This window comes from Pristiophorus japonicus, chromosome 22 (assembly GCF_044704955.1).
Source record: "Pristiophorus japonicus isolate sPriJap1 chromosome 22, sPriJap1.hap1, whole genome shotgun sequence".
Taxonomy (NCBI): Eukaryota; Metazoa; Chordata; class Chondrichthyes; family Pristiophoridae; genus Pristiophorus; species Pristiophorus japonicus.
In genome coordinates this window covers 9135390-9149575 of record NC_091998.1, presented here as the reverse complement: position 1 = coordinate 9149575, position 14186 = coordinate 9135390, and the positions used below count along the sequence as shown (strand labels likewise).

Here is a 14186-nt window from a genome sequence, read left to right as displayed (position 1 = left end):
AGGGCGGGCAGTCCTCCTCTTAGACCATTGCTACTGCAGCATCCACTCAATGCTACAGGAGTGGCTGGGTGACTGCTCTTCCTGAAGACATAGCTGGCACCAAGAACTCTCTTGCAGAGGAGACTGTATTGCACAGCATTGCTAGGAATGTATTTCCTGTCGTGCGCACAGCGTTAGAACAAGCCCGCCCATATGGGAGGTACATTTGTTGCAACAACATCAGCGTTCTCTCTCAGGCCAACATCCCCAGCATTGAGGCATTGACCACGCTCGATCAGCTTCGGTGGAGGGGCTGCATCGTCCACATACCCAATACTAGACTCCCAAACCAAGCACTCTACTCCGAGCAACATCACGGCAAGCGAGCCCCAGGGGGGGAAGAGAAAACACTTCAAGGACGCTCACAAATCCTCCCTGAAAAAATGTAGCATCCCCACCGACTCTTGGGAATCGCTGGCCCAAGACCGCTCAGAGTGGAGAAGGAGCCTCCGTGAAGGCGCCCAACACCTCGAGTCTCTTCGTCGGGAGCACGCGGAAGCCAAGCGCAAACAGCGGAAGGAGCGTACGACAAACCACCCACCCACCCGTCACTCCAACCACCGTCTGCCCCACCTGTGACAGAGACTGTAGGTCCCACATTGGGCTCATCAGTCACCTGAGAACTCATGTCAGTGTGGAAGCAAGTCATCCTCAACTCCGGGGGTCTGTATAAGAAGAATATTCCCCCCCCCCCCCCCCATCACTTCCAGATGAACATCCCAGAAGTGGCAGCAGGGAGCAAGTGGAGTGACCCCTGAAGAGAGTTCAGAGTTCATGTCCCCGGTACACAGGAGCGATGTAAGCGAGTTGGACTCCCTATAGAGGATAATCAAATTATTACAAAAGTATTTACCACACAGAAACAGGCCATTCGGCCAAACGGCTCCGTGCCCATGTTTATGCTCCATACCAGCCCCCTCCCACCCCTCTTCATCTCACCCCATCACCATATCCCTCTATTCCCTTCTCCCTCATGTGTTTATCTAGCCTCCCCTTTAAATGCATCTGTGCTAGTCACCTCAACCCCTCCCTGTGGCAGTGCGTTCCACATTCCCACCACTCTCTGGGTAAAGAAGTTCCTCCCGAATTCCCGATTGGATTTATTAGTGACTATCTTGCATTTATGGCCCCGAGTTCTGGTCTCGCTCGCAAGCAGAAACACCTTCTCCAAGTCTAATCCTGTCCTGACTTTTAAAGTAAATAGGTTAACAACTTCGTTAGGATAAAAGGGACAAAAATAATTAAATATGATGGCGGCATAAATCCCACGGCGCTATTTCGAAGACGTGCAAGGGAGTTATCCCCGGTGCCCTGGGCCAATATTTATCCCTCAATCGACAGAAAAAACTCAGATTATCTGGGTCATTATCACAGCGCTGTTTGTGGGAGCTTGCTGTGCGCAAGTTGGCTGCCGCATTTCCCACATTATAACAGTGACTACACTCCAAAAGTACTTCTTTGGCTGTAAAGCGCTTTGAGACGTCTGGTGGTCGTGAAAGGCGCTATATAAATGCAGGTCTTTCTTTCTTTGTTTCTTTCTTTAAATGAAGTAGTCACTAATATCACCACGTGTTCGCTTACCATCCTGACTGCAGGCTCCATATAGTTTGATAATATGAGGGTGGCTGACTTGTTTCAGGAGGTTGAACTCGGACAAGAGATCTCGTAGTTCACTCTGAGATGCATTCTCTGCCAGACACAGAAACAGAGAGCAGCGTTAATTCAGAGACAGGCGCGATCGCACTTAACCTCCACACGTTCCTTACTGCCACACAGTCATGATACAGCAGCAGCAACTCGCATTCATATGCAAAACATCCCAGAGGCGTAATCGAAACAAAAAAGTAGTGAGGATTCTTTATTTCTTAAATCGAGCTTTTTTCAGATCGTTTCCCCCCCCTCCACTGTAATAGAGCACCGCCTAGTGGACTTCTGATGTAATAACAACTACTGATGTGATAACAATAAAAAGGTCATACGGCAAGGTCATGTGGCACAGTTCTGTTAGGAGCCATCTTGTTGTGTATGTGCTTGTTAGTGGTGTCTAAATATACCCCCCCCCCCCACCCCCCGCCCCACCCTTTCTGTCTTCGTCCAGCCTAGAAGGATGGATGGTCTGGGCCCATTGAGTCCCCAGTGACTGCTGGGATCAGCTGGTACGGAATGTGACTCAGGCAGAGGTGAGTCAGCCAAGATCAGGTTCCTCTCTCCCACTGGAATATAACCAGTGGCGAGATGAGAAGAATTATTCTTAATGCAGCAAGTTGTTATGATCTGGGACGCGCTGCCTGAAAGGGTGGTGGGAGCAGATCCAACAATAAATTTCAAAAGGGAATTGGATAAATACTTGAAGGGACGGACATTTGCAGGGCTATGGGGAAAGAGCAGGGTGTAAAGTATTTGCTTCATGGGTTCTTTGCTTAAGAATTCATAGCAACACATTGCTATTAAGAACTAGTTGGTTCATTAACAAAGGTTTAACAATCACACTCCACATTACCAGTTCATCCACCAGGCTCACAACTGCATACCTCATCGTGGATGACCTAGACCCAACTGGCTGGGGTTTTATTGAGTCTTCTGAACATCACGTGACAGGCTAAGCCACTCACAATGCTACAGCCCTGCAAACCTGTGAGCATACTGGCAGGTGTATACATTACACAGGGGAATGGGACCAATTAGATAGTGCTTCTAAAGAGCTGACAAAGGCACGATGGACCGAATGGCCTCCTTCTGTGCTGTATTATTCAATGGTTCTATGCCTCAAGACACGCAATCTTCTGGCCTTGCCAAAGAATTGAGGTTCAGGTGTCGGATTAAAGGCTGCTGACTGCTCAGGATGTAGAATGGGGAGCCCCCACAATGTTGCTGAATGGGGAACCCCCAGTGTTGCTGAATAGGGAACCCCCCAGTGTTGCTGAATAGGGAACCCCCAGTGTTGCTGAATGGGGAACCCCCAGTGTTGCTGAAGGGGGAGCGCCCCCAGTGTTGCTGAATGGGGAACCCCCAGTGTTGCTGAAGGGGGAGCGCCCCCAGTGTTGCTGAATGGGGAACCCCCAGTGTTGCTGAAGGGGGAGCGCCCCCAGTGTTGCTGAATAGGGAACCCCCAGTGTTGCTGAATGGGGAACCCCCAGTGTTGCTGAATGGGGAACCCCCAGTGTTGTTGAAGGGGGAGCGCCCCCAGTGTAGCTGAAGGGGGAGCGCCTCCAGTGTAGCTGAATAGGGAACCCCCAGTGTTGCTGAATGGTGAACCCCCAGTGTTGCTGAAGGGGGAGCGCCCCCAGTGTTGCTGAATAGGGAACCCCCCAGTGTTGCTGAATGGGGAACCCCCAGTGTTGCTGAAGGGGAAGCGCCCCCAGTGTTGCTGAAGGGGGAGCGCCTCCAGTGTAGCTGAAGGGGGAGACCCCCAGTGTTGTTGGCGAGGTTTCAGGTAAGGATGAAGTCATGGTATGGGTGCTTAGAGTCAGGATACCTTCAGTTCTGCCGATAAGTTTACCTCGCTGTAGGACCCTCTCTTACATCCGGGAGTAAAAGCCACTGATTGTAGGCCTGTAAGGGTCTTACAATATTTTCATGCCACAGTTACACTTTGAAGATTCTAAGAGGGCTAAAAATTCAATCGGAGGGATCCTAAAGCGCTAATATCAGACGGCCACTAAAGTTAGCGATGGGATATTTTTAGCGCTGGGCCCAGCAACATTCAGTTTCTGGGCCCTGAGAGTGGGGCGAAGGGCTAAGGGAGGCAGCCTCGCAGTGGCCTAAGCGAGGCCTCCCTGCAAAAAGAAAAATTGGAACCAAAAACATTCCCTTTACATTCCTCACCCCAAATAAAGTTAAATCACAAAAAAAATTAAAATCACTCGCACTTACCTGATGCAGTCCTGCCTTCCCTTAGCTCTGCACGCCAGGCATTCTCTGGCGGGGTCACTAGGGGGCGGTGCAGGTAGCGAGCAAACCAAAGTTTATTCCGTGTCGCTACCGGGGGCGTTGCACACCGGCACGAATGGTGACACTCGTTGGTGCAAACTCTTGAGCGCACCTTGTATCCAACCTAATTTTTAACCCCTACCTTTCAGCATCTTCACAGCCACAGTGGTGTAGCCTGCTTTGCCCTTGAGCCGGAACGCCGTAGCCTTGACGACTTTCCCAAATTCTCCTTCACCGAGGGTTTTGCCCAGGACTAGGTTCTTCCTCGGGAACTCCCACTTGGGATCCTCCTGCCGGGGAGAAAGACACGGGAACCACTTAAAACCGCTGAGACTGAGTGGTTCAATGGAGTTCCTTTTAGTCCAGTCGCTCAAACACAATGGGCCGAAAATTCCGTCCTCACTGGGTGGGTACGAAGTGCACACACACCCGGCGAGGCCTCGCAAATGCCGGCTCGCGGGGAGCGATGCACATGCGCCAAAAACCGGCTTTTCCGATCTGTCAAAATTTCTCTTGACAGATCCTACGCATCTTCGCAGGTAGGACATCCGTGGGACAGAGATTGGGTTATTTGCCCAGCAAATGTCCTTCAAACTCTTATGCCTGGTAACAGCAGGTGCACATAGCTTACCTTTACCAGTGTAAGTGTTTTAAAATATAGAAAAATTAAATGTAATTAATCATTTTATGTTAAAAACCCTGTCCATTAAGGCAAGTTTATTTTTTAACCCGATTAAAACACATTTATAAAAAAACATTTTTAATATTTTTTTTCTGAAACATTTAATTACATTCAATTTCAATTAATTTTAAATATGTCAGTTGCATTTTTAATTTATTGCGTTGTGTTTCTTGTTTTGGATTTTTTTCTCATTGATAGAAATGGGAGCCCGTACAAACAGAGCTCCCATTATTATCAATGAGAATACTATATAGTGATTGGTGGCCCAGGCCCACGTGATTCCAGGATACGAATACGTCCCGGGAGGACATGTCCCCATGTGCTGCACAGCGCTTGGAGGCTTCCGACCGTAATCCTACGTTCCTCCGGGACCACCGGGTATTTTCATTAAAAATTTTTGGGTTGGAGGCGTTCGTCCGAAGGAAACCTCCGACCGCAAGATCCCCCCCCCAATATATTCCTACCTTGCAACAGTGACTACACTTCAAAGAGAAGGTTGAGAGGAGATTGGATCGAGGTGTTCAAAACCATGAGGGGTCTGGACAGAATAGAGAGAGAGAAACTGTTCCCATTGGCGGAAGGGTCGAGAACCAGAGGACACAGATTTAAGGCGATTGGCAGAAGAACCAAAGGCGACACGAGGAAAAACCTTTTTACGCAGCGAGTGGTTAGGATCTGGAATGCGCTGCCTGAGAGGGTGGTGGAGGCAGACTCAATCGTGGCTTTCAAAAGGGAGTTGGATAAATGCCTGAAGGACAAGATTTGCAGGGTTATAGGGAAAGGGCGGGGGGAGTGGGACTGGCTGAAATGCTCTTGCAGAGAGCCGGCACGGGCTCGACGGGCCGAATGGCCTCCTTCTGTGCTGTAACCGTTCTATGATTCTATGATTCATTGACTGTAAAGTGCTTTGGGACGTCTGGTAGTTGTGAAAGGTGCTATATAAATGTAAGTCTTTCTTTCTTTTCAGTATTTATGTGCATTAGTTTTAAGAAACCCAGAAACGCAAAACGTCACTTCACAAATCATTTACTGGAACAGATTATTCTCAAGTTAAATCCCTCGCCAAATGCTGTATAATGAAATTATGTCCTATATGGAATTGAGTGGTTTAGATGGAAATAAATAACTTGTATGGAAACAATGCCCTAGAAGTGTCAACTGTGGCTCAATGGACAGCACCTCGCCTCTTGTCAGATGGTTGTGGGTTCACAAAAATCTAGGCTGACACTCCCAGTGCAGCGCTGCACTGTCAGAGCGCCTATGAAGTACTTTTGGAGTGTAGTCACTGTTGTAATGTAGGAAACATGGCAGCCAATGTGCACACAAGCAAGCTCCCACAAACAGCACTGTGATAAATGACCAGATAATCTGTTTTTTTGTTATATTGATCGAGGGATAAATCCCCTGTTCTTTTTCAAAATAGTGCCATGGGATCTTTTAAGTCCACCTGAGAGAGTAGACAGGGCCTCAGTTTAACCAAAAGAGCAGCACTGCACTGGGAGCATCAGGCTAGATTTTTTGTGCTCCAATCCCTGGAATGGGATTTGAACCCACAACCTTCTGAGCCAGAAGCAAGTGTGCTGCCCACTGAGCCAGAGCTGACACAAAGGACACAGGCACAGGCACAGGCACAGGCACAGGCACAGGCACAGGCACAGGCACAGGCACAGGCACAGGCACAGGCACAGGCACAGGCACAGGCACAGGCACAGGCACAGGATGACCTTGCAGACACTCTCAGTACCACAGATTCCAGCTTGGGAACTTATGATGCAGGTGAGCAAAGATCAAAATGGATACGTTAAGTGGCATTTGTGATCCTTATACAATCCTTGCAAGGCCGCACTTAAAAAGTATATAATAAAACGGCACTCACTGGTATCTTGAAGGCATCCACTGCCACTTGATTCTCCATGGAATCCATGGAAGGCCTCCGGATATTGTTGGAGGAGTAGCTGATCGGATACGCCTGAGCCGGCCTCCTGAAAGTCATTTCTGCCGAGGCGATGGGGGGTTTGGGAGAGTTTTTATGGTACCGGTGAATGAAATAGGAAGAGAGCAGCACGGACAGGATGAACGACAGCAACACCGCAGCGGCAATAATGGTTTTACACAGATCATCGCACACCATCTCTGTGAATGAAAGAGAACGGAAAAGGCCATGATGTTTGCGCTGAGCAGGAGCCCACGTGGATCAGGTGAATATACGTTGTTGTGGCCTGATACCAAGGCAGGCAGCACCTTGGAGATAGATTTCTCTTTCCTCCACTTCCTTGAGAGGACATGTTTGACAAACCGATTGCCCTCGGCCGCTGCCAAGGTCACTGGGATTGGCGTAAAATGGCCTAAGCCACCAGGCCGTCACTTCAGTGCGGTACTGAGGGAGCACTGCATTGTTAGAGACACCATTCTTCAGAGTACAGTGTCCAGGGCCGCGCCGTGGATCTTGATGACTGGAGGGGCAGTGCTGGGGGGCGGGGACAGGTTGGTGGAGGACCTTTGTCTTACGGATGTTTAGCGTAAGACCCGTGCTTTCGTACGCCTCGGTAAATACAGTGACAATGACTTTCCCTCAACCACTGTCTGTCCCATCTGTGACAGGGGCTGTGGTTCTTGTGTTGGACTGTTCAGCCAGCCAAGGACTCATTTTGAGAGTGGAAGCAAGTCTTCCTCGATTCCGAGGGACTGCCTGGTGATGATGATGATCTCCAGACCAGGGCCTAGAAATTCGGGTCATTTGCGCCTCACCCGGGCACGGCGCCGCTAACGATTCCCGCTAAACTCTGCGGGAGTTTAGCGGCGGCGAAAACCCGTAGCGCCGACGATGTCATCACCGTGCGCGGCGCCCCCGGACCCTAAATTGGGGATCGCCCCCTGAAGCTGCACTGGGCAATGCCAGCCACAACTGAGGAGGGCACGAACCGGGCAGGCCACTCACGGGGCATTAACGATAGTTAAAGGGGCGATGCAGCGGCTTAAATAAATAAATTGCCCGCAATTTTGGTGGGGCCCGTGGGTGCTTTGAACGCGGGATCTGCGCTGTGAGCGGTCGGAGTGCTTGGCTGTTGGCACGGCAACCCCCTCCCCTCCCCGGTGGTCCAGGTAGAACCCATTCTTAAAAAGCAGAGTTTGCAGCCTGGGACATTCCCTATAATTAGGAAAGAGCCCCTCGTACGGGGCAGTGCCACGTGGCACAGTGCCACCCCCCCCCCCCCGCTGCCCCCTCCCCCCCACCACCCCACGCTCTCCACCCGTTCGCCCCGCCACCGCCCTAGATAGGAAGTGATGCGTGTTATTTTCCGCTCCACTTCCTTTTGGGAGCAGAGGGGCGGTGACCCCAACATCTCGTGAGAGGCGGGACTTCTACGCCTGGAGAGTGTTACCGCCCTCAAACGGAGGGCGCACCGGAGCTTTCCCCTCGCAGACGATACATGGTCGGGGTTTCTCACTTGGCCTTAGCCACCTCCTTGAATGATCAATATTAGTGATTGGCGCAAGTGGTGTACAACCTCGCACCGTGCGGTGGGATAGAATTAGCTTTCAGGGGCTGGATTGTCGCCACTTTGCCGTCTCGGCTCGCGCCATGGAGGGGGCGGCAATGGCGGTGGGAATTGTTTCCCGGGCGGGCCGCCTCACACTCAGGGCCCAGCTGCTGAATTTTGCTGCTGCAGAGGCAAACCATTTCACGACGCAAAGTTTACCGTCCCGCCGCCATTATTGTCCCGAAAATGACCAGCACTGAAAATCCAGCCTCTATTTATCACCCTTCTTTTGACAAGTTCGTAAACCAAGGCCCCAGCTGTTGATGGTTCTGATGAACATCAAAGTGCCTGCAGAGCTCAGTTAATCTGGGGATGGCATGGCCAGAATTTTCCAACTCCCCGACTGTTGGCCACACCCCAGAGGCAGAAACTTGGAAAATTGTCCTTTAAAATCGGTTAAATGCCAACATCAAGGTTCTAGCAATAAACATACCAACAATGTCATCCTTTTGACAGACGCATTTTTTATCAGAGTAGCAGACACAAGTTCCAAAGCCTCCTTTGATGCCGCCCAGCTCTCCAGGTTCAAATCCACCAACGACCTTGTCCCATTCTAAATCAAATATGTTCAACAAAACATGTGAGACAGGGGAAGTAGGAACATTTTGCTGCTCCTACCTACAATTTCTCTTTTCCTCAATTATTAATCAACCTAGCTGTTATGTTTGTGATGCACTTATGAATGACTCCACGAGGCACTGTGTTGTACTCAAATTGTAGCTACCTTGGTCCTTTATTCGTAACTCCAGAGTAAGGCAAAAGCATGGTGGGCAGTCTTTTATACTGGGCCCTGCACACCTATGCAGGTAACCCTCAGGTCTCCCACCGCAGTGCCCTCTGGTGGACAGCCTCTGCCACAGGGGCAGGAAACCCCGGTCTCCAGTTGCACCCTCTAGTGGTGCCAGCATAGTATATACACAGTGTAAACCTTATTGATAGTACATCAGGTAACAAGTCTCCATCTTATGCAACTATACAGTGACTACACAGAGAGTATATCTATAGTTTGCATATATTTGTCCCTGCGTCAGCTGTGGTAGCACTCTTGCTTCTGAGTCAGAAGGTTGTGGGTTCAAGTCCCACTCCAGGGACCTGAGCACAAAAATCTAGGCTGACACTCCCAGTGCAGTGCTGAGGGAGTACCACACTGTCAGAGGTGCTGTCTTTCGGATGAGATGTTAAACCAAGACCCTGTCTGCCCTCTTAGGTGGACGTAAAAGATCCCACGGCATTATTTTGAGGAAGAGCAGGGGAGTTATCTCCGGTGGCCTAGGGCCAATATTTATCCCTCAATCATTAAAGCAGATTATCTGATCATTATCACATTACTGTTTGTGGGAGCTTGCTGTGCGCAAATTGGCTGCCGCGTTTCCCACATTACAACAGTGACTACAAAAGTACTTCATTGGCTGTAAAGTGCTTTGGGACGTCTAGTGGTCGTGAAAGGCGCTATAGAAATGCTATTCTTTCTTTTCTTTAGTCCGCACTACCTATTTCCTCTGCCTTTCTAAGGTTAAAACTTCTTCGGCCGGGGCCAGAGGTCAGGAAAAGACAGAAGAAAATGGCTGGCTTTCTTTCTTTTTGATCATTTTTTTGGGGTAACACGTGACACGTAAATTTGCTTGTGTAACAAAGGGTTCCAGCTGGTATATGACAGACACCTCTCATGCCCAATATATGTCGTGATATAATCGTTCCTTCTGGTGTCCATGCAGACAGGCACATGACGACTGGAGATTTTGCACGCTAAGTGTGGACTGTGGTTACTCACCGATACAGTCTTGGGGACATGTATTCTTCTTCTGTTCCACGACATCACAATATCCGTCGGGGCAGCTGGAGAGATCCGATGAGCAGGTGGAATAGTTTTTTGATATGCCTGCAGCAAGGAGTGAAAGATTTGAAGTGACAAATGTGCGGATGAGACAAGCAACAAATCTACGTTGATTGCATATTAATGCACAGCTAAATTCTGAACATCATACATAGTGGGATTGACTTATAGAGTATTTACAGCACAGAAACAAGCCATTTGGCCCAACAGGTGTTTATGCTCCACACAAACCCCTTCTCATGCCTCTTTATCTCCCTCCATCAACATATCCCCCTATTCCTTTCTCCCTCATCTATTTATCCAGCCTCCCCTTAAATGCATCGATACTATTCACCTCGACCACTCCCTGTGGCAGTGAGTTCCACATTCTCACCACTCTCTGGGTAAAGAAGTTTCTCCTGAATTCCCCATTGGATTTATTAGTGACTGTCTTGTATTTATTGCCCCTAGTTCTTGTCTCCCGCACAATGGAAACGTCTTCTCTATGTCTACATTGTCAAACCCTTTCATAATCTTAAAGACCTCTATCAGGCCACCTCTGAGTTCGCCTCCCAGTCACACACCATCCTGACTTGGAAATATATCGGCCGTTCCTTCGTCATCGCTGGGTCAAAATCCTGGAACTCCCTCCCTAACAGCACTGTGGGAGCACCTTCACCACACGGACTGCAGCGGTTCAAGAAGACGGCTCACCACCACCTTCTCAAGGGTAATCCGGGATGGGCAATAAATATCGGCCTTGCCAGCGACGCCCACATCCCAGGAACAAATAAACAAAACGTTTTTGCACCTTCTTCAGTACGTCTATATCCCTTTTATAGGCCCCAAGTTTCCACATGATTTGCTCCTGATTTTTAGGAGCAACTGGTGTAGAACGGAGTATCTTAGAAATCGGAATTCTCGTCATTTAGTTTGCTCCAGTTCTAGTCAGTTAGAACAGTTTCACTTTGGAACAAAATTTTTTTTCAAAAGGGGGCGTGTCCGGCCACTTACGCCTGTTTTCAAAGTTTCGGCAGCGAATACTTACTCCAAACTAACTTAGAATGGAGTAAGTGAAGATTTTTGTACGCTCGAAAAAACCTTGTCTACACTTTAGAAAATCAGGCATAGGTTACAAATCAGGCGTAGGGAATGGGGGGAGGGGGGTTTAAAGGGAAGTTTACAAACATTAAACACTTCAGTTTTACAAATAAAGAGCCACCATCAATAATAAATGATAAATACATCAATAAATCAACCAATAAATCAATCAAAAAAAATTAATAAGAAATAATTTTTAAAAAAATCAATAAATAAAACATTTTCTACTTACCGACTGCAGCACCGGGAGCCCTCCAACAGCGTGCTGGGATGCCCCCCTCAGTGTGTCTCTGTCAGTGTCTCTATCTCTCTGTCTGTCTGTCTGTCTGTGTTTCTGACAGCGAGAGGAGGGGGAGGAGGGGGGTAGAGGGAGAGAGGGGGGAAGCAGAGGGAGGGAAGGGGGAGGGATGGGGGAGAAGGGGGAGGGGGGGAGAAGGGGGAGGGATGGGGGAGAAGGTGGAGGGATGGGGAGAAGGGGGAGGGATGGGGGAGAAGGGGGAGGGGGGAGAAGGGGGGAGGGGGGGAGAAGGAGATTGGGTGGGGGAAGGAGATTGGGGGGAAGGAGATTGGGGGGGGGAAAGGAGATTGTGGGGGGGAGGAGATTGGGGAGGGAAGGAGATTGGGGGGGGGGAAGGAGATTGGGGGGAAGGAGATTGGAGGGGGAAGGAGATTGGGGGGTAAGGAGAAGGGGGAGGGAGGCTGAACGGGCTGGGCCCGAGACTTCGGGCAGGGCCCGTCCCCAGCACCATATTTACAGGTAGGTGGCGTTGGGTCGGGTTGGGGGGGAGGTGGTGGGAGGTCGGTCGGTTCAGGTCGGGAGGAGGGAGGGAGGGAGAGGGAGTTCAGGTTGGGGGGAGGGAGGTCAGGTCGGATCCAGTCCGGGGGCGGGGGAGGGGGGGGCGAGCGGGAGTCGGGTCCGGTCCGGAGACAAGGGGGGGGGTGGAGCGGGTGCCGGGTCCGGTCCAGGGGCGGCGGGGGGGGGGGGGGGGTGGGGAGTGGGAGCCGGGTCCGGTCCAGAGGTGGGAAGCGGGAGTCGAGTCGGGTCGGGAGGAAGCAGGAGCTGGGCGTGGGAGTCAGCCTTATTCACGCAGCCCCAGTGAGGCCATTGGGCCAGGGCTAGGGGCTGCGTGCTTCGGGCACCTCCCACACAGTTTCGGGCGCCTGGAGCTACTGCATTTGCGTGCCCACTGTAGCGCGCATGTGCAGAGGTCCCGGCACTGTTTTCAGCGCAGGGACCTGGCTCCGCCCCCTACAGCTCCTGCTGCGCTGCGCCGAGGGCCAGAGGACCTGCAGGGAGGTGGAGAATCTGGAGGTTTTTTTTAGGCGCACTTTGTGGCGCGAAAAACGGCGTCCAGGTCGGGACTGCGCCGTTCTAGGCGCGGCTCGAAACTTGGGCCCTCAGTGTGGAGACCAGAACGGTGCACAGTGCTCTAAGTGTGGTCTAACCTAATTTCCATACAAGTTTAACATAACTTCTCTGCTTTTCAATTCTATATTTCTAGAAATGAATCGAAATTTAAAAAAAATTATTATTATTCATTCTCGAGATGTGGGCGCTGCTAGCAAGACGGACATCTATTGTCCATTCCTCGTTTCCCAAATATGATTTGATAGTGGCGAATGTTTGCTAGGCCACACCAAGGCACGTTAGGAGTCACCCATGTTGGGTCTGGAGTCACATGTAGGCCGGACCGGATAAGGACCGGGCAGGTTTCCTTCCCGAAGCGACATTAGTGAAGCAGTTGGGTTTTAACGACAAGCCGACAACGCCACGGTCACTTGCACTGATACCAGTTTTTTTTTTATTTTACGGAGGAAGAATGAGCACAGTGAATTATCACAGAAGATTCCTACCCTTCTCAAAGCCCTGTCTCCACTGGCATTTCCCGGCTAACGTTCCCAGTCCGCCACATTCCTCACACTCGGAGCGCTGCTTGTTGGTCGCACAGATTCTGGGACAGTTGTTATTTTTGCCTGTGTCTAAGAGAGAAGGAACATTCATTAGTTCAGTGCATTTTCAACCATGGTTTAAATCTTCCTTTGCGGGCTATATAAAGCACGGGATATAGTATCACTTGCAATTACCAATAGAGGGCGATAATGGAGTGAATCACATCTGGCCAGAAGAGGGAACTGATTTGTTGAAAACAGAGCAGAGTTCGACAAAGTCAGCTCTGGTAGTGAAGTACAGGGTGGCAATACTGTGGTCCAAACGCTTAGTACGTTATTATCAAATTCCTCTTTTATTTTAACACATAGGAACCGTAGGAGGCCATTCAGCCTCTCGAGCCTGTTCCAACATTCAATGAGATCATTGCTGATCTGCGACCTAACTCCATATACCCGCCTTTGGCCCACAATTTAGAAGAATGAGAGGGGATCTCATAGAAACATATAATATTCTGACGGGATTGGACAGGTTAGATGCAGGAAGAATGTTCCCGATGTTGGGGAAGTCCAGAACCAGGGGTCACAGTCTAAGGATAAGGGGTAAGCCACTTAGGACCGAGATGAGGAGAAACTTCTTCACTCAGAGAATTGTGAACCTGTGGAATTCTCTACCATAGAAAGTTGTTGAGGCCAATTCGTTAGATATATTCAAAAGGGAGTTAGATGTAGCTCTTACGGCTAAAGGGATCAAGGGGTGTGGAGAGAAAGCAGCAATGGGGTACTGAAGTTGCATGATCAGCCATGATCATATTGAATGGTGGTGCAGGCTCGAAGGGCCAAATGGCCCACTCCTGCACCTATTTTCTATGTTTCTATGTTTCTATCCCCTTTCATCTTTGGTTAACAAAAAATTGATCAATCTCAGGTTTAAAATGAACAATTGATGTATCTCAGTCGTCGTTCGCAGAAGAGAGTTCCAAACTTTTATCACCCTTTGCGCATAGAAGTGTTTCCTATTCTCACTCCTGAAAGCTAAGGCTCTAATCCTTAGACTGTGCCCCCTGGTCCTAGGCTCCCCAACCAGCGGGAATAGTTTCTCTCTATCCACCCTATCTGGTGAGGGATTGGGGTGGGGTGGTTGAGATATATGTAAGGCCAGAGTTAGATGGCTAAAGGGAGTGGACAGAAG

At 49.9% G+C, this 14186-nt stretch overlaps 1 protein-coding gene across 1 annotated transcript in view; it reads right to left on the bottom strand.

Annotated features, from left to right (window-relative positions):
* The window catches only part of ret (ret proto-oncogene receptor tyrosine kinase), a 55008-nt gene that overhangs the window by 16699 nt on the left and 24123 nt on the right, over positions 1-14186 (bottom strand). Inside the window, exons 9-14 of the mRNA XM_070866391.1 lie at positions 12962-13087; positions 9965-10072; positions 8627-8746; positions 6528-6784; positions 4112-4259; positions 1621-1728 (exon numbers count right to left, since the gene is read on the bottom strand). Coding sequence (XP_070722492.1) covers positions 1621-1728; positions 4112-4259; positions 6528-6784; positions 8627-8746; positions 9965-10072; positions 12962-13087 — 867 coding nt within the window. The remainder of the gene's footprint in view (positions 1-1620; positions 1729-4111; positions 4260-6527; positions 6785-8626; positions 8747-9964; positions 10073-12961; positions 13088-14186) is intronic.